At 38.2% G+C, this 20,977-nt stretch overlaps 1 protein-coding gene across 1 annotated transcript in view; it reads left to right on the forward strand.

Moving 5' to 3' along the window:
* Positions 1–18,298, forward strand: part of LOC136253156 (uncharacterized) — an 84,715-nt gene extending 66,417 nt beyond the window's left edge. Inside the window, exons 11-14 of the mRNA XM_066045786.1 lie at positions 7,803–7,901; positions 17,717–17,903; positions 17,961–18,116; positions 18,168–18,298. Of these exons, the coding sequence (XP_065901858.1) occupies positions 7,803–7,901; positions 17,717–17,903; positions 17,961–18,116; positions 18,168–18,190 (465 nt within the window). The 3' untranslated portion in view covers positions 18,191–18,298. The remainder of the gene's footprint in view (positions 1–7,802; positions 7,902–17,716; positions 17,904–17,960; positions 18,117–18,167) is intronic.
* The last annotated feature ends 2,679 nt before the right edge of the window (positions 18,299–20,977 follow it).

Consider the following 20,977-nt stretch of genomic DNA (forward strand, 5'->3'; position numbering starts at 1 on the left):
GTACTGAAATGGACACGCCTATAGAGGTCCCATTTCTGGGATGACCGGATCCTTCCTGGACTAGTGTGCATTTGTTATATAATAGCGTAAAGTATAACCTGCTATAATAGGCCAATTAAATTTATTTTCGACTTAAAACCTAGTAGCTGATAACAAAGAAAGTGTTATACATCGATGGAGACAGGTAAAGTCGACAGTCGGCTGCTTTATCCCAGATGTGGCATGGTGGACACGAGTGCAGATACACATGTGCAACAGCAGAAATGGGACAAATCATGAAGAAACCAGCTGTGGAATGGATTGCACTGTAAAGTAAACTGTATAGAATAGTTCTTTGGAGTGTAATACACCTTAGTAAATAGCTAGTTGGGATTCCGTTATCTGTTTGGGCTGGTTTTTACCTAAAAATTTAGACTTTTTTGTTCGATAAATTTGTTGTGGTTATTGTTATGTAACCAAAAACAGTACAGTCAACCTCCTTAGTTTATAGTGAATATTTAGATATATCGTTACTAAGTATTTCTGTGTACTGGACGGTTGGTTACTATGATGCCATTCGGCAATATAGCCAGGGGTCCTGGAGAATTTGGCCATCGATGGGTTAATGGTAAAAATTTTAATAACAACAATTCAGGTGAATTTGTGTAGCCTCCTCCAAGTGAAATTTGGATTTCACATATTTTCAACATGGCCATTTTAGGGGCTGCACCTTTTATGCAGCTTGGCTGTTTTTAATTAGATATTACTTCTTTTTGTATTTGTATACCCCAAAGCCGGCCATAGGCTGGCTTTTGGCCTTTTTAACCCTTTTTTTTTTTTACCACAGGAAGAAGAAAAAGACTTAAAGCAGATTTTTAATACACCTGTACTTCAACTATTGTTGGTTTTATCAGTAATTATACAATTATATACATATATTTATTTCATGTCTATTATTCCCTACTGGATAACTTGTTCACAGCTGATCTCTCTACTAAGGGACTTGAAATGTAGCTGAACTCTCTACAGGGTGATCTGCTTGTAGCTGAATTCTATGTAGGATTTCTCTAGATGGTGAATTGTTTCTAGCTGATCTCTATATAGGTACAAGCGATTCTAAGGGAGGGCCAGGGGGAGCCATGCTCCTGCTGAAAAATAACTTTTTAAACATCTTGGGGAAAAGTTGCAGTATAGATTGACATTGTTATTTTTAACATTTTTCATGTTTTTAGCATAAATTTTAGGCTGTTTTCAATCCTTTAAATTGTAAAAATCCTGCAGCTTCTGGGGGTTGCACCCCTCTGAAATTCTGCTTTATACTACAGACAAACAGCAATAGTTCTGCTGTTCCCTACTTGGCCCTCCCTATAGGTCAGGTCTAGAATCACCACTGTATATAGGGGAACCTCATTGTAACTGAACTCTCTACAGAGTGGGTTCTTTGAAGCTGAAATCTCTACAAGGTAACTTCTTCTAGCTAATCTCTCTATAGGGTGATCTGCAGGGTGACTTTTATCTAGCTGAACTCTCTACAGGATGATTTTTTGTAGCAAAACTATCTACAGGGTGATTTGTTTGTAGCTGAACTCTCTACAGGGTGATTTGCTTGTAGCTGCACTCTCTGCAGGGTGATTTTCTTGTAGCTGAACTTTCCACAGGATGGTTTCTTTGTAGCTGAACTCTCTATAAGGTGACTTGCTTCTAGCTGATCTCTCTACAAGGTGACTTCTTCTAGCTGATCTCTCTACATGTGTTCTGTTTGTAGTTGAACTCTCTACAGGGGGATTTGTTTGTAGCTGAAATCTCTTGTTTCAAGCTGATCTCTCTGTATGGTAACTTGTTTGTAGCTGAACTCCCTACACAGTGATTTGTTTGTAGCTTAACTCTCTGCAGGGTCATTTGTTTGTAACTGACTCTCTACAGGATGGTTTCTTTGTAGCTGAACTCTCTACAAGGTGACTAGCTGATCTCTCTACAAGGTGACTTCTTTTAGCTGATCTCTCTACAGGGTGACTTGTACAGTATCTAGCTGAACTATCTACAGGATCATCTGTTTGTAGCTAAAATCTCTACCGGGTGACTTGTTTCTAGGTGACCTTTCTATAAGGTAACTTGTTTGTAGCTGAACTCTCTACAGAGTGGATTCTTTGTAGCTGAATTCTCTACAAGGTGACTTCTTCTAGCTGATCTCTCTATAGGGTGACCTGATCTCTCTGTAGGGTGGCTTTTATCTAGCTGAACTCTCTACAGGGTGATTTGTTTGTAGCTGAACTCTCTACAGGGTGATTAGTTTGCAGCTAAACTCTCTGCAGGATGATTTGTTTGTAGCTGAACTCTCTACAGGATGGTTTCTTTGTAGCTGGACTCTCTACAATGTGACATGTTTGTAGCTGAACTCTCTAAAGGATAGTTTCTTTGTAGCTGAACTCTCTACTGGGTGATGTTTTTTGTAACTCAACTCTCTACAGGATGATTTGCTTGTAGCTAAACTTTCTACAGGGTGATTTGTTTGTAGCTGAATGCTCTGCAGGGTGATTTATTTGTAGTTGATCTCTCTACAGGATTTCTTTGCAGCTGAATCTCTACAGGGTGACTTATCTCTCTTGTTTCTAGCTGATCTCTCTACAGAGTAACTTGTTTGTATTGCTGAACTCTTTACAAGGTGGTTTTTTGGTTGCTGAACTCTCTACATGGTGATTTGTATGTAGCAGAATTCTCTACAGAGTGACTTGTTTGTAACTGAACTCTCTACAGAGTGACTTATTTGTAGTTGAACATTATATAAAGTGACTTGTCTGTAGCTGAACTCTCCACAGGGTTACTTGTTTGCAGCTGATCTCTATAGAGTAGCTTGTTTGTGTAGATGAGCTCTCTACAGGGTAGTTTCTTTGTAGCTGAACTCTCTCCATAGTGACTTGTTTGTAGCTGAACTCTGCAGTGTGTATGACTTGTTTATAGCTGAACTCTGCAGTGTGTATGACTTGTTTATAGCTGAACTCTCTCCTATCAGTGTGACTTGTACTGTTCTGGATCTCTGCTGCGATATATTTGTAGCTGAACTCTCTACAGGGTGACTTGCTTCTAGCTGAACTGTCTATAAGATTAACTGTTTGCAGCTGAACTTCCTACAGAATAGCTGAACTTCCTACAGAATAACTTGCAGTGTAATAGAATTATATAATGGAGTAAATCTTAAACAAGCTGAATCCTCTATTAGGGTGACTGTTCTATTAGAGTATCTTGATGTTGCGTTTGCTACTCGGAGTTGGCTTTCGAATCATAACTCAGTGGTTTGTAATCCGATTCTTCTGTTCTACTGCAAGGACTTTCTAGGATGAGTATTCCATACCAATTTTTAGCTCACTGCAGCACGATCTGTGAACCTTTTTGGTGACAAACAAAATGTTTCTTTCTCTGGAGCACAGGACAAGCAGAGCAGCAACTGTGCCATGGGTCAGCAACAACTAGTACTAGGTAAAGTACCTGCATGTGGAATGTGATTAGAATTGAAGCTTGTTAGCTGCCATCTGGCTGAGCCATCTATATGCTGAATTTCGGCCAAAACGATACAATTTTTGCAAACAAATACTGCAATGGTTGATAAATCAGTGGAACAGTCTCCAACAAAAAAGATACAAAGCTTATAAACATCTAACAATGCAGCAATCTCGCCCAATAAATGCACAGAGCAATTAGTGCTGTTCCAGTTCTCAGTACTGGAACTAAAACAATTCCAGTTCCAGTCCTTTTTCCAGTTCCAGTTCTAGAACTGGAACTGGAACAATAATTTTACTTTCCTTAGGACTGGAACTGGAACTAGAACTGTAATTTTATTTTCCTCAAATTTGGAACTAGAAATATAAAGAAAGTTTATCAAGTAACTGGAACTAATACTGGAACTGGAATTGGTCATAGCCATACAGTATTTGCCCATGAGAGTTTATGCTCTTTACAAGACCAGAACTTTATATTATCTGCTGACAAAAACACACAGTGTAGTACATAACTTCATAAAAGCTGTATGTATTACAACCATGTATGCATGTGCTAAAACACTGCTTGAAACGACTGATTAGCTGTAATATTAGAAGAGAATGCCAAATGCAATGCTAGCTTAGTATATGTTCAGTTCAATGCTTGATAATTAGCTACAGGTCTTTTAGTACCACCCTATAGTGTTAGTGTTATAGTTGTTTGTGTAATAATGCTGATGACTACAATATTAGCTACATACACGAAACAATTAAACCTGATAAGACTAGCATAATAGTGAGTGTCCATAATTCACTGTGGGCTTTTGGTAATACTTAAGTTAAATAAGTGTTGTTCTAGAAAATTGAACAATATGTCATGCATGGTTCCTGAACTGGAACTGGAACTGTAATTCTAAAGGTTATGGCTCCTGAACTGGAGTAATTCTAAAGGTTATGGTTCCAGAACTGGAATCAGAACTGTAATTCTAAAGGTCATGGTTCCAGAACTGGAACTAAAACTGTAATTCTAAAGGTTATGGTTCCAGAATTAGAACTGTAATTTTAATGATTATGGTTCCAAAACTGGAACTAGAACTGTAATAACTAGCTGATACTGGAACAACACTAAGAGCAATCCAATGCATGAAATGCACACTCATGTGATCAAAATTCAAATGGGAACAAATACCCATGAAATCGCTTTCATTTCTGTAAAGAAATCTTGTAGTAAGTCCCTTTTGTAAATATTTGTGTAAATTGTTTACTCAGGCATGGTCTGGGCAAACACAGGTGTGTCTTATACTGTAGACTCTGGTTATTAGGTGCATGTGCTTATAATTTTTGGAGGAATTATTTATGAAATTTACTATGCTTGTTAAGTGCATGAGCTTATAAGTTACGGTAAGGAATTTCTGCTAGGAGGGAATTAGTTGTACCCACTACAGTTTTCAAATGATTTGAACACTAGTTAATAGTTTGCTTCAGTCGTGGAAACGGAAATCCTTAGAAGCCAGGTAGCAGCTACAGCTATCGTTATTACAGACGGCAGTGTCTGCAAGACATGGGCCTGGCAAGGCATCGAGTGTGCTGTGACATGTCTGATTCATTCTGACAATAATTCTACGTAGCACAAGGTGGCAGAGGCAATTTCAACCACATGCGCTTAACAAACAGGTGTCTAGCACAAGTCTACCCATATGCGCTTAACAGGCAATATGTGCTTAATAACCATATGTGCCTAATAACTGGAGTCTACGGTACTGTGATGGCATCATAGGGAGAGTCTTAGACTGCTGGGCTAATCGAGATACGAAACCTAATGCATACAAACTTGTTGCCATTTGATTTCAAGTGATTTTAAGGTTTTGGGAATAGATTATGGTTGCATTTTCCTTGATTTGGAATTTTGATCACGTGAGTGCATATTTCATGCATTGGATTGCTCTGTGCATTTATGGACGAGATTGCCACAATGTTAGATGTTTATATAAACTTTGTATCCTTTCTGTTGGAGACTGTTTCACTGATTTATCAATCAATGTGGCATTTGTTTGCAAAAATTGTGTCACTTTGGCCAAATTTCAGCATATAGATGGCTCAGCCAGATGGCTAACAAGCTTCAATTTTAATCATACTCTGCATGCAGGTACTTTACCCAGTGCTGGTCATTGCTGGCCCACAGTGCAGTTGCTGCTCTGCTTTTCTTGTGTTCCAGAGGAAAAAACATTTTTGGTGCACAGATCGTGCTGCCACCAGAAACTGACCAACACTATCAAACCACCGATACTTTGAGTTGATGATAGACTACCTGAACAATGTTGAGAGTGAATATCATGGCATACGAAGAATCCTACGAACCACTGCAATGAAAAATCACGTGATATTAAGACATTCATATCATTTTCTACCAGAAGAAAGTGATAAACTTGGCTGCCACGCTGGTGTTATTCAAGTTACACTTAGCCTAACACATGACAATAGTTAGGTAGTTGATTGGAGGATATCGATTTTTCACATTGCAGACCCTACCAACAGGCACTCCTACAATGGTTGATCTATCCACAAACAAATTTTCAACTCATTCCATGAAGTGGTTTACCCTGTAGGCATGACAACAAATCAATTTTGTTTTATGTGAATAATCGGTCATAAATCCTGAACCATTCATCAGATTTATACCACATGTAATACTACGATTCATCTTTGGACTCCCTTTATGTGTGCCAAATTTCAAGGCGATCAGCTTATGCGTTTGTGTTTTATAGCAATTTTTGCAAAGTGTGTGAAAAGACGAAAAAAAAATGAAGAAAAAAGTTGAAACTTTGGCAGCTTGTATCTTGGAAATAGCTGGAGCGATTTCCTTCAGATTTGTAATGAGGGCCCCACTAGCTGGTGGGCAACTCTGCAGCAAATTTGGTTCCATTCAGATAAAGGATCACCGAGATGCAAAGGTGTGAAAATGATGTTTTATTTTTCCTTTCAATATACATACCCATGGTGAGGCGTGCCGGCTTCTTGGGCTGCATGACACACTATGGTGTGCCTTGATATGTATATATATATGTGTATATATATATATGTATTAAGTGCTATCTCGCTAGGGACCTGTGAGAAGGCTAGGCCTGTAAATACAGGGAGTCAGAAACATCCTAGGCTACCAGTGTGTTAGTGTTGTAGAGGTGGTGTCTGTACTGATAATGTACTGTACCTTATCACATTTGGATGATTTTGGGGGTATACTACTAGACTTCTTGTATATTTCAAGTGTATATGCATTGTAGTAATGAGAAGTTTATTGTGTTGTTAGGTTTTGAAGAGTCTTGAAGTACCAAAGGTTATTAGTTCCTTGTCTGATTAATACTTTGATACTAGCTCTTTATCCTTATAGGACATATGCATACTGTGATATTATCATGTATTACACATCAAAAAAAAAGTCATGGTAACCATATATTATTAATAATTATATTCTCTACCATAATGCATGTGTTAACCATACATTAATTTTATGGCATTTTATAGCATCATGTATTGAATATGTCAGCAAAATTGTACTTTTCCAATAGCACTAAGCAAATTAGACCTTTGTACAGTTAGTGTAATACTCTGCATGTCATCATTAATGATTAGTTACATATTGTCGCCATGGCTGTGCTATCAGAATAATCTGGGTGGCATTAGAAGAGCTTGTTTTATAGAATAGGTTGTTATAGAGATCTTGAAAATTAATACAGACAAGTGACATACCTGTAGAGATATAAAGTGTAGGAAATGTGTTAATCATTTCTCCTTTTGGCTTTTGAACTAGTGAAGAAGTACAATGAGTGGAAATTAGGTTCTATCTTGTTTATGCTTTCTTGTTGAGGGTTATGCACATGTTGTACACAGCAATTTAAAGTTTCACTTTGATTAGCTGGTGTTTTGTTTTTGCTTGACAGCTATCAATTACACTTTTTGATATAGCTACTCTTATGTTAAATGATATTAATATATTTATTTGTTTGTTTGTTTGTTTGTTTGTTTGTTTATTTATTTATTTATTAAGGCAGCACAAGTGCTGAAGGTCTGTAGGACACCTTTGGTTTTTCCATTTATATTAAGTATGTTTGAAAAGTAGTAGAAAAAAAAATTCTGTGTCTTGGCAACCTTAATCCTACAGCCACTCAAGAAGTTTGCCAGGAAATCAGGATGTTTTCTCTTTGCAAATCATGCATTTGTATCCATTTGTTTTATGATTACCATTACAACAATACAGTGTTCTTTAATTAGTTTATGTGTATACCTCATTACTGCAACATAATGGTGTGTTTGTTGTATATAGTATAATTGTCATCTTTTATATCACAACAGTACAACAATACACCACTACAATTAGCACTACAAGAAGGTCAAAGGAATGTTGTACAGTTTATGCTGAAGAAAGCAGTGGATATTACACAGTTGGATCAAGTAATTATGTTGTGAATACCTTAATCTTGTTACTACTAGACATAATTTTCTATGTGTAGCCTGCATGAATCATGTGGAAATTATTTAGCTAATATAAATAAATATGTAATTCAATTCTTATTGCTACCACTAACAGTAGTAGTGAGGTACTTAAGTTATTGTCCATTATTCTTATCAATTACAGCAGTAATCATGGCCTGAAATACAATTATTTTAATATCTGTTTATATCCTTTTCAAAACCTCAGCTTGATTGAACAGGCTAATCATTATGATGTGTCCACAATTAAGCTGTGAATGTGTGCATGGTTTCCTGAAGTTATTTTGCAAAAGCAGGGCTGTAACTAGAAGGTTCAGTAAAATCATTCTCTGGTTTTGTCAACTTGGGTGGAGCTGAAAAGCCACTTAAATATTGATATACTCTAATAGTACAGTCAAACAAATACTCTAATGGAGCAATCAAACATATTATGCCACATGGCCTATAAAACCACTTACTATAATTATTAGCTGTCTTTCAAGGTTTTAACTGTACATGTATCTTGTTTACAGAGACTCCTTTCACTTCCATGAACAAAATAGTATATTTCCGTTTGCTAAAAACTTTCATTAGGCCACTCCAAGTCATACCTTAGTTACTGGTCACTCTCTAGCAAATAAAAGGATGCGGGCGGGCAGATGATTGGGCTATAGAGTCTTCAGTAATATATAATTGTGATGACACACTGTATAGTACTATTATTAGTATTTGCTCAATATATCCAATTCACGTTGATTTTAGTGTATTAACCAAGCTTAACTAATATTCTATAGCATAAGTAATTATGCTCCTACAAAAATGCACTAGGAAAATTGTTACTAGTTACAAGGCTTCAAAACAACTTGAGCACAACAAAGGTCTGCTCATGAAACTATATTTTGCTTTCCTAGTAAAATGTCTCATTGTCTACATCAGGAAAGTATTATTCATTAGCTAAGTTGTACAAATGATCCAACATGCAGGAAATTAAATTATTTACTCATCAGAAACTCTTCATTCAAACGTGACATCTTAGCCCACTAGCTATGTGTTTCCAGCTTTTTATTCAGTAAGCCTTAATTTAGAAAAGTAACTGTCAAAGTTTTTGAGCCATTCAGTGCTTTAGGCTAGTGCTAGCGTTTTCAGAAAAAGTTGATGTTTTAACTAAGGGTTGTCACTGGTTAATTTAAGACAATACAGTCATTTTAGTCATGGAAAAGTTGTAGTTTGACCTCACAGAATTTTACCGGCTTTCCAGTCAGTGTACCAGTGTTCAGTGATAAGGAAGTTGAACTTTAGATCCACTAGAAGACTAAGAAGAGTTATTAGACTAATTAGTCATTAGAGGATCGCATTTGACTAATTAGTCATTAGAGGATCGCATTTGAATCATTAGGAAAGTTAAAAGTGGTTAATAATACATACTGAAGTTTCTTTGGTTACTGGTAACAGAAGCATTAAATAGCTATATAACATCAAGGAAAAGACTAGTCAGAAACATTTTAGTGTATACTAATACCTGACTGTTCTAATTAGAGTTAAGAGGAGTGTGACTGCTCTATTAGGGTATCTCGATCTTTTGCAGTGTCTAAAAAAATCTGTGTCCTTGGTTTTTACTGGATCACATGCACTTAAGCACCTTTAATATCAATCTAATCAAAAACAGCCAAGCTGTAAAAAAAGGTGCGGCCCCCCAAAAGGCCATGGTGGAAAAAGATGTGAAATCCAAGGTGGCGGCCAAGAAATGGCTGTGATGGTAGGTTAATGGTAAAAATTTTAATAACGACAATTCAGGTGAATTTGGTGCCAAGACCAAGCGGCACAAAATTCACCTGAATTGTCGTTATTAAAATTTTTTACCATTAACCTACCATCACAGCCATTTCTTGGCCGCCACCTTGGATTTCACATCTTTTTTCACCATGGCCTTTTTGGGGGCCGCACCTTTTTTTACAGCTTGGCTGTTTTTGATTAGATATCACTTCTTTTTGTATTTGTATACTGCAAAGCCAGCCAATGGCTGGCTTTGGGGGTTTTTAACCCATGTGTTTTTTTCTTTACCACAGGAAGGAGAAAAGAACTTAAAGAAGATTTTTAATACTTCAATTATTTTTGATTTTATTAGTAATTATACAAATTATATACATATATTTTTTACATGCCCATTATTCCCCACAGGATATTATTTTGCAGCTGATCTCTCTACTGGGTGACTTGAAATGTAGCTGAACTATCTATAAGGTGACCTCTTCTAGCTGATCTCTCTACAGTGTTTCTAGATGAACTCTCTACAGGTGATTTGTTTGCAGCTAAACTCTCTACATGGTGGTTTCTTTGTAGCTGAACTCTCTACATGATGGTTTCTTTGCAGGGGCGTAGCTAGCCAGAAGGTGATGGAGGGGCAGGCATGCCCTCACGAAACACTCAAAATAATTCATGATTGCAAAAAGGGCTAATGACCCAATGGTGGGTAGCCAACATACGGTGTTGTATTATTACAGCTCACACAACTAGCTACGTAACTACTTCAGTATTGATTGCTTATCTTTTATCAATGATTCATTCGTCAAGCATCATCACACGTGCCACAACCGTACTCCAACAAATTCATCCACAGTCCGGTAGAGCTATATTGTTAATATTTTAGTGCTAATACAAGTTACTTTACGTTAGCCACAGCTTGTGTTGCAGTCCTAGCACACTGCTGAAAGAATGACATGTTCACTCACTTCACTCGGCGAAATTCAAATGCCAAGTATTGCATGAAATCCCACCGGTCTTTCTTGCTAGCAGAACTTGTAAGCTTGAGACTGATCCAGGCCCGTAGCCAGGGGGTTCTGAAGAACCGCCCTCTTGGAATAGGCCGACTACACTGGCAGCACTGCCGTACAAAGATCTAGTGTGATCGACTCGAGAAAATAAACTTGGTAGACTACATTTAACACTTTATGACCTCATAGGCAGTAGATTCTTAGCATTATCTGGTCTCCTTTATCACTTGTGAGTTGTGACTCCTACCACGGCAAGGTCCTTTGAGCGGGTCACTCTTTAGATTCGAAATGCTCTTTCACGTGAGTAATCTAGGCTAAATATAGAAGTGTGTCTCTAATATTTTCGTTCGGTGGATTCACGAGCGAGTTGAATGTTGTGTGTGCGCGTTCACTAGCAACCCCAGGTGGTACCGCGTAGTAGCGCACATAATTTATAGTCATTTGCGCGTCAGTTTAATATTAGTAAGCTTGTGATGGAAATTAAAAAAAAAATCCACTACGGTGATGGGGGGGCAAATTCCCCCCTTGCCCCCCCTGGCTACGCCTCTGTTTCTTTGTAGCTGAACTCTCTACAAGGTGACTTCTTCTAGCTGATCTCTCTACAGGGTGATTTGTTTCTAGCTGAACTCTCCACAGGTGATTTGTTTGCAGCTAAACTCTCTACATGGTGGTTTCTTTGTAGCTGATCTCTCTACAGGGTGATTTGTCTGTATAGATGAACTATCTACAAGGTAACTTCTTCTAGCTGATCTCTCTACAGGGTGATTTGTTTGCAGCTGGACTCTTTACATGATGGTTTCTTTGTAGCTGAACTCTCTACAAGGTGACTTCTTCTAGCTGATCCCTCTGCAGGGGGATTTGTTTGTAGCTGAACTCTCAACAAGTGATTTATTTGCAGCTGACCTCTTTATGTGGTGGTTTCTTTGTAGCTGAACTCACTACAAGATGACCTCTTCTAGCTGATCTCTCTCCAGGGTGATGTGTTTCTAGCTGAACTCTCTACTGGTGATTTGTTGCAGTTAAACTCTCTACATAGTGGTTTCTTTGTAGCTGAACTCTTTACAAGGTGACTTGTTCTAGCTGAACTCTCTACAAGGTGATTTCTTTGTAGCTGAACTCTCTACATGATGTTTTCTTTGTAGCTGAACTCTCTACAAGGTGACCTCTTCTAGCTGATTCTTCTACAGGGCGATTTGTTAGTAGTTGAATTCTCTACACGGTAATTTTTTTGAGGCTGAACTCTCTACATGGTGGTTTCTTTGTAGCTGAACTCTCTACAAGGTAGCTGATCCCTCTACAGGGCAATTTGTTTGTAGTTGAATTCTCTACACGGTGATTTGTTTGGGGCTGAACTCTCTACATGGTGGTTTCTTTGTAGCTAAACTCTCTACAAGGTGACCTCTTCTAGCTGATCTCTCTACAGGGTGATTTGTTTCTAGCTGAACTCTCTACAGGTTATTTGTTTGCAGCTAAACTCTCTACATGGTGGTTTCGTTGTAGCTGAACTCTCTACACGATGGTTACTTTGTAGCTGAACTCTCTACAATGTGACTTCTTTAGCTGAACTCTCTACAGAGTGATTTGTTTGCAGCTTAACTCTCAGAGTCTACATGATGGTTTCTTTGTAGCTGAACTCCCTACAAGGTGACTTCTTCTAGCTGAACTCTCTACAGAGTGATTTGTTTGCAGCTTAACTCTCAGAGTCTACATGATGGTTTCTTTGTAGCTGAACTCTCTACAAGGTGACTTCTTCTAGCTGAACTCTCTACAGGGTGATCTTTTTGTAGCTGAACTCTCTACAGGATGATTTGTTTGCAGCTGAACTCTCTACATGATGGGTTTTTTTGTAGCTGAACTCTCTACAAGGTGACCTCTTCTAGCTGATCTCTCTACAGGGTGATTTGTTTCTAGCTGAACTCTCTACAGGTTATTTGTTTGCAGCTAAACTCTCTACATGGTGGTTTCGTTGTAGCTGAACTCTCTACACGATGGTTACTTTGTAGCTGAACTCTCTACAATGTGACTTCTTTAGCTGAACTCTCTACAGAGTGATTTGTTTGCAGCTTAACTCTCAGAGTCTACATGATGGTTTCTTTGTAGCTGAACTCCCTACAAGGTGACTTCTTCTAGCTGAACTCTCTACAGAGTGATTTGTTTGCAGCTTAACTCTCAGAGTCTACATGATGGTTTCTTTGTAGCTGAACTCTCTACAAGGTGACTTCTTCTAGCTGAACTCTCTACAGGGTGATCTTTTTGTAGCTGAACTCTCTACAGGATGATTTGTTTGCAGCTGAACTCTCTACATGATGGGTTTTTTTGTAGCTGAACTCTCTACAAGGTGACCTCTTCTAGCTGATCTCTCTACAGGGTGATTTGTTTCTAGCTGAACTCTCTACAGGTTATTTGTTTGCAGCTAAACTCTCTACATGGTGGTTTCGTTGTAGCTGAACTCTCTACACGATGGTTTCTTTGTAGCTGAACTCTCTACAAGGTGACTTCTTCTAGCTGATCTCTCTACAGGGTGATTTGTTTCTAGCTGAACTCTCTACAGGTGATTTGTTTGCAGCTAATCTCTCTACATGGTGGTTTCTTTGTAGCTGGACTCTCTACAAGGTAACCTCTTCTAGCTGATCTCTCTACAGGGTGATCTTTTTGTAGCTGAACGCTCTACAGGGTGATTTGTTTGCAGCTGAACTCTCTACATGATGGTTTCTTTGTAGCTGAACTCTCTACAAGGTGACCTCTTCTAGCTGATCTCTCTACAGGGTGATTTGTTTCTAGCTGTGTGAACTCTACAGGCGATATGTTTGCAGCTGAACTGTCTACATGGTGGTTTCTTTGTACCTGAACTCTCTACAAGGTGACTTGTTTCTAGCTGATCCCTCTACAAGGTGACTTCCTCGAGCTGATCTTTCTACAAGTTGATTTGTTTGTAGCTGAACTCTCTACAGGGTGATTTGTTTGCAGCTGAACTCTCTACAGGGTGATTTGTTTGTAGCTGAACTCTCTACAGGATGGTTTCTTTGTTACTGAACTTTCTACAAGGCAACTTTTTTCTAGCTGATCTCTCTACAAGGTGACTTCCTCTAGCTGATCTCTCTATAGGGTGACTTGTATCTAGCTGAACTATCTACAGGATGATCTGTTCATAGTTGAACTCTCTACAGGTTAATTTGTTTATAGCTGAAATCTCTTGTTTCAAACTGATCTCACTGTAGCATAACTTCTTTATAGCTGAACTCTCTACAGAGTGATTTTTTTTGTAGCTGAACTGTATATAGGGTGATTTGTTTGTACCTGAACTTTCTACAGGGTGATTTGTTTATAGCTGAATGCTCTGCAGGGTGATTTGTTTGTAGTTGGTCTCTCTACACGGTTTCTTTGCAGCTGAGTTCTCTACAGGGTGACTTCATCTAGCTGAACTCTCTCTTGTTTCTAGCTGATCTATCTACAGAGTAACTTGTTTGTATAGCTGAACTTTTTATAGAGTAGTATTTTGGTTGCTGAACTCTCTACACGGTGACTTGTTTGTAGCAAAATTCTTTACAGAGTGACTTGGTGCAGCTGAATTCTCTATAGAGTAACTTACTTGTAGCTGAACACTGTATAAACCATAAAGTGACTTGTCTGTAGCTGAACTCTCTTCAGGGTTACTTGTTTGCAGGTGATCTCTATAGGGTAACTTGTTTGTATAGATGAACTCTTTACAGGGTAGTTTCTTTGTAGCTGAACTCTCTCCACAGTGACTTGTTTGTAGCTGAATTCTCTAGAGAGTGTAGCCGAACCCTCTACAGGGTGCATGACTTGTTTATAGCTGAACTCTCTTCAGTGTGACTTGTAATGTTCTGAATCACTACAGCGATATATTTGTAGCTGAACTCTCTATAGGGTGACTTGCTTCTTGCTGAACTGTCTATAAGATTAACTGTTTGCAGCTGAACTGCCTACAGAATAACCTGTAATGTAATAGAATTCTATAATGGAGTAAATAAATTAGCTGAATGCTCTATTAGGGTGACTGTTCTATTAGAGTATCTCGATCTCGCATTTGCTACACGGAGTTGGCTTTCGAATCATAACTCAGTGGTTTGTAATCCAATTCTTCTATACTACTGCAAGGACTTTCAATGAAGATTATTCCAGCTATACATCGATTTTCAGCTCATTGCTCTAAGCGGTTTGCCTAGTAGGCGTAAAAACTAATACTTTTTTGTATTCATAAAATTTGATCGCGTAATTGTGACACAGGTTGGGTTTTGTGTCATATCTCCGTGGTCTTAATCTCGATTCCTTTCAAACCACCAAAAGGCACTCCTACGATGGTTACTCCATCTGCATAGCAATTTTCAACTCATTCCATGAAGCGGTTTACCCTGTAGGCATGACAACAAATCGATCTTGTTTTACGCGAATAATCGGTCATACCTCCTGAATCATTCATCGGATTTGCACCAAATTTGATGCTAGGATTTGCCTTTGGACTCCCCTTCTGTGTGCCAAATTTCAAGGCGATCGGAGTACGCGTTTGCGTTTTATAGCAATTTTTGCAAGTGTGCGAAAAGACAAAGAAGAAGAATAAGAAGAAAAAAAAACGAAGAAAAAAAAAACAAACTTTGGCCACTAGTATCTCGGAAAGGGCTTGAGTGATTTCCTTCAAATTTGGAATGTAGACTCCCCTAGCTGGCGGGCAACTCTGCAGCAAATTTGGTTCCAATCGGATGAGGTATCAACGAGATACAAATGTGTGAAAATGACATTTTCTTTCTTCCTGTCAATATACTCACGGTGTGGCGTGCCGGCTTCTTGGGCCGCACGACACACTATCGTGTGTCTTGATACTAGTCATCATAAACTGGGGTTCCAGGTTTTCTATAGTGCAACCGGGCATAAACCTCCAAACTTACTTCCTCGCCCACGCATTTATTTCTATATGCCACTAGATACATTCTATAATGTTTTTATCCTTTCATGTGTTGCTTTGCTCATTAGTATTTCATAATTTTTGGTTTTTTTGTGGTTATACATATTTGCAGTGTCTCAGAGCGTACTTTTATAAATTGTGGTTTTCAGCAAATTTCACAGAAAAATCCATAATCTAACTTTACGATGTCATAAAACAAAAACTAAAAAGAAATTTACAAAACCCCAGCTACAAATTTTAGGCATGTCTATCTCCTTTCAGAAAATAATGAGTATATGTAAAAATTTTGAAGTATGTGAAACTAGATACATTTTTTCGAAACCCTATGAAAATCACAAAAATCACCATAACTTACTTTTAAAACATTTTTTTACAAATCTGGTACTATGAATTGTCAGGCTTGATGAGACCTTTCATTTACTAGAAAATTATTGAAAAACTCAAAAGTATATAAAACTAGATACAAAAAACCCAAAACCATAAATATACCATTTTTGAGATAATTGTGGTTGTTTCCATGGTAACCTGTGTACAGATATGTACAGATACATGAGTATAACCATGTGCAAAAAACAGAATTAAGATGTGTGGTGTATGTCTCAAGTTATAACCAGAAACATGAAATTTAACTTTTTGGAAGTACATGCCTGGTTGCACTATATGTGGGCGGGTGACAGAAACTAAAGGTTTGACTTGGTGTGGCTTTAGTTCCTGTTGATTCCATATTAATTAGTAAAGCTATACTCCTTCCAAATTAACCCCTAAGGAATTTTTTTGTGGAAGGGGATCTTTCTAAGGTGGTATTTAGGATAGGAGTTTGGCAAAACATAAGCAATCTCTCTATTATATACCACTACTTTTGCTTCATTTCAAATATACGTGATCTCTATTATGTGTCACTACCATGCATATAAGGATAACAGTACTATTTCAGTTCTTTTAGAAGTACCTTTTTGAATTCATATTTATTAGTAGGGCACAGCTAGGGCACTGTATATGCTGCTGGAGGCAGGAGCATTCCCCCAGAAAAAAAAAAGAATTTCAACAGCTGCAAAATGGCATCTGAGGTCATTTCAGCTACAAAAACATGCTTTTAGATTTTTCATGAAGTAGCTAGTTTATAACTATATTTAACCTGCTCAGATTGTACAGCACTAAAAACATTAGAACAAGTCAACACTACACCTATACCTGATGAAATCTACAAGGATCTATAGATATGAACTACAAGAACACTAGAAAGACATGTCCTTATCAATATCACCAACAAATGATTTTATCACATGCTCAATTGATGAGTGCTAATTAGAATCATTGTAATTATTGGCTTCGTGACAGCTCAATACTAATAGTTTGGTGAGTAATTTAGTATAGAATAGCTAGTTTCACTTGTTAGATAATGCAATGACCCATGAAAAGTTGGTGATTGTGGGTTTAGTAATCTTCAGTTTGGTAGGGTACTAGCCAAATTTGGCAGGGCCTAGGCCCTACAAAGCCCTGCTGTAGATATACCACTGATATTTAGTAGTGGACCTATACACCTTCATATTAACTTCCAAGGTTTCTTTTGTGGTTGGGGGCTTATAATTACTAAGGTGGAATTTAAGTCAGTGCTCTACTAGGGGTTTGGTAAAACAAATAGGCGATATCTATTATGAACTGCTAACCACTGTTCATGATTTGTACAGTAATTCCTATCTAACTTGCTATACTTGATACTGCATGTGTGTCTTCAAAACTTTTTTCATTGTGGCCATACTGTAGTTGGGTAATAACGTACAATATTTATGCATATGTAACTGTAGTAAATATTGACAAAATTTGAACCTCACTGGTACATTCTTGTCAATGTACAAGTAGTCACCTCTATAACCTGTATTATTCAAACCACAGATTACTGAGATATGGGTCGATTGCTAAACAGCGTACTGAATAAGAATATAAGTAGTGTGAAATCATGAAAGTCTCTTTCAGACATCACACACTTTTGTGTAAAGGTTTTAATTTAATGTTTGATTACTACAAGGATAAGCCCATAAATATGTAGTCTAGAAACTATGTATTGTTTGCTGTATTGACTTATCTACAGTTAACTGTTATTACAGCTCACACAGTTAAGGATTGAGGAGATGATAGAACACAAACCACTACCTCTGCCATCACACCTAGGAGGTGAAAATTTCTCTTCTTCCTTACCACCAAAAAGGAGTTATGCCAGTAGCAAAAAGTTATCAGGTTATAGAAGTGATAGTGGCTGGTCATCAATTCATGGCATAGATCTATCAATCTGGGGTGAGAGTTTAGTGCTGTGTTAGTATGATATACATAACACACTGGTTAATCTCCTAGAGGAGCAAAAGAAATACAGTAAATGGCTTCAAACACAGAGCCATACTAGTAGGGAGAAGTCACCCATTCTATTTTCCTCCACTGCCAAACAGAGTAGCACCATCAGTGGCCACACAAGTACTACTGGAGAGAGTGGAGAATTATCTCATGGACTAGGTGAGGGTAATGAAATCATGTGATGTGATCCATTGTATGGTTTTCCATTAGAGATGAAACAGAAGGAAAATTGAAGCAGATGGAACAGGAACATTTTATCAAGTAACGGTTTTTACTTATACATATCACATTGTAATGTTATCTGTTGACTTACAAGAGTAGTGATGATGATGTTGAATAAATGTGGTCACATCTTGCATGAGGAATTGACTGGCACATAAACATAAGGGATGCATTAGTATGCAATTACAATCAGTGATTATCTGACCATGGAGATGTGAGAATGCAAGATTGCACTTTAAATTGTGAGAATCATGGTATTGAATCTGACGCCTACAAGCAGTAAAGCTTAAACATCCAACAAATACTTATTACTTAATTTTATGCAATCGTACACAATTTGTGTTACATGATATGTTTAAATGAGGATGGATTAGAGTGCTGGATTAAGACATGGCTGGAGTTGCCAAGAGCAGACCACGGTAAGATTGGGATAAAGGCAGAGTATTTCAACTGTATGTCACCTACAACTGATATCTGAGTTATGTATATATTTAACATGAGCTGGGTCATTTGTACTAAAATGATCACATGATGCGATGAATATCCTGCAAGACCAAAAAAAAAAAAGTTGGGGAACAAATGTGTTGAAATGCAATATCAAAATTTCATGGATATGTCAGTGTGCACAAGCATGTGGAGCATTGCTGATGGCGGCTGACTTAGCTACATCTAATAATAGCAGTTACAACCATGCACATTATCAGCCTAAGGGCACATTTTGTGTATGTTGTGTTTGTTCTCTCCATCAGCATTCAGTACGTGGGATGCAAATTGGCAGTGAATATTTATGTAGTTTTCTCATGGCCCATATCAGTGATCAGTCTGGGCACTCCTGGCACCAAAAGGCTTCAGGTGGAGAGCTATGTATCATCACACAAACTTACCAGCTGGAAACTGCACTTTCTTCGCACAATGGCCTGCCAGGTGAGGCTTTCTCCAATCCCATACACAAGTGAAGCTAGCCTAGTAACGAGAGACTAAAGAAATAAGACTATCAAAGTGTTTTAACCAGCACAAACTAACCTCCAGCGATTAGTAGCAACTTCCAATCATGATGTTTATTATGTTTTGTATCCCAATCGCTGTCGCCTACTTTCAGACACAAAATGAACACCAGTTCGCTTCAGTCCCGAGTTCGCTTGTCTAGTGAGCGTCACGTGCTAACTGTTTTGATCGGCGTTAAATAAAATCGTCGCACGCTTCTATCACCTCCATGTAAACACCTAGTCTGGTGCGGCCGCCCCTTCGCATAAAGAGGAAGGGTCTGGTCACTCTAGCATACAAAATTTGTAGCCTGTTACCGAAAACAGGTAGCTAACACCAATCAGATCGCGTTGTTGGTAATTACTGAATTTGTGACGTTTGTTTAGAAGTTACCATAGATACTATGAAATTACGTAATGAGTGAAAGAGATTAAGAATATTTATGGCGAAGAGCTGCCAAGAATGGTGTGTGGACTTTTGAGCATTATGTTGGCAAGACATTTTTCATTATTAATTGTGTGTGTGTTTTGTTTTTTTGTTAATTGTACTCCTTGCCATGCCCACCTGTGGGGCTTTTCATGTCCTATTTTTGTGGTAGCATGTGTCCGAGGACATTTGATTGTAATTGTTTGTGTCATCAATAATACTGATGGTTCTCTCTCACGAAGTTTCATGAAGATGAGATAATGATTGAGCGAGTGATTGAGACTGCTGGTAGTCGTCTATACGGTGTAACTGAGATCTGCTTACTTTGTATGGTCGTCAGACATGTTATTCTTGTTGCCATTGTTGTGATGTCATTGTTTAATTACATTCTACTGCTACAAATTTGTAATGCTTCTCATCTTCTATACCAGGACTTTCATGATCTAGTGTTTAATGAAGAACATGCTGTTACTACCTTTGAAAGGTTTACATCTGATATCTTTATTCCCTCTGCTACCCAGCAGGACTTACAAGCTCTGTTAGATCAAAATCAGTATGACCTACTATTTGCTTCTTCCAACATCCAAAACCGTGCTCGACTTACTGCTCTCTCTCACTCATCTGGTACTAGCAGTGGATGGCTCAAAGCTATTCCTCAAGTCTCCCTTGCTCTGGCTATTCCTGGTCCTGAGTTTGTTGTTGGCATTCATTTGTGGCTCGGAATTCCACTATTTCCACTTTCCCCATTATGTGTGTGTCTTGCTTCCATTGACCAATTTGGTGACCATCTTCTGGAATGTTCCCATGGTCCTATGAGAATTCGTCGCCATGATGCTCTAGTTGACATTGTTTGTCATGCTTTGTCCCAGAGTCACTCAGGAGTTTTGAAGGAACAACGTGTTTCTTATGAAGATAATTCTCACCCAGGAGATGTGTACCACCCTGATTTTCAGCATGGTCGTCCAGCTTATTTTGATGTGTCTGTTCGTAGCACTACCCAGCCTTCTCACATTTCTTTTTCTGCTTCTTGTGCTGGGGTAGCTGCTGCAGCTGGTGAGTTAGCCAAGGACCAGAGACACCAAAATGCTGTAGAGGAGGTGGGGTGTGACTTTGTCCCACTTGTTGTAGAAACTTTTGGTGTTTGGTCACCATTTGCGCTTCAAACCCTTCGTACCATCGCTGAACACACCACAGCCAGAAGTGGTGCGTCAACCAAACAGACTTGTAAACATTTGTTACAACAACTTTCAGTTTCTTTATGGATGAACAATGCCCGTATGATTTTATGGTACTGGGCTTTGCAGTGTGAGGACTCTGATTTTCCTTTCCCCAAACTGCTGTTGTAATTAATTGTGTTTGTAGTTTAGTTGTAGAGTAGTTTGTATTGT

The sequence above is a fragment of the Dysidea avara genome, chromosome 4, assembly GCF_963678975.1.
Source record: "Dysidea avara chromosome 4, odDysAvar1.4, whole genome shotgun sequence".
Classification (NCBI taxonomy): Eukaryota; Metazoa; Porifera; class Demospongiae; order Dictyoceratida; family Dysideidae; genus Dysidea; species Dysidea avara.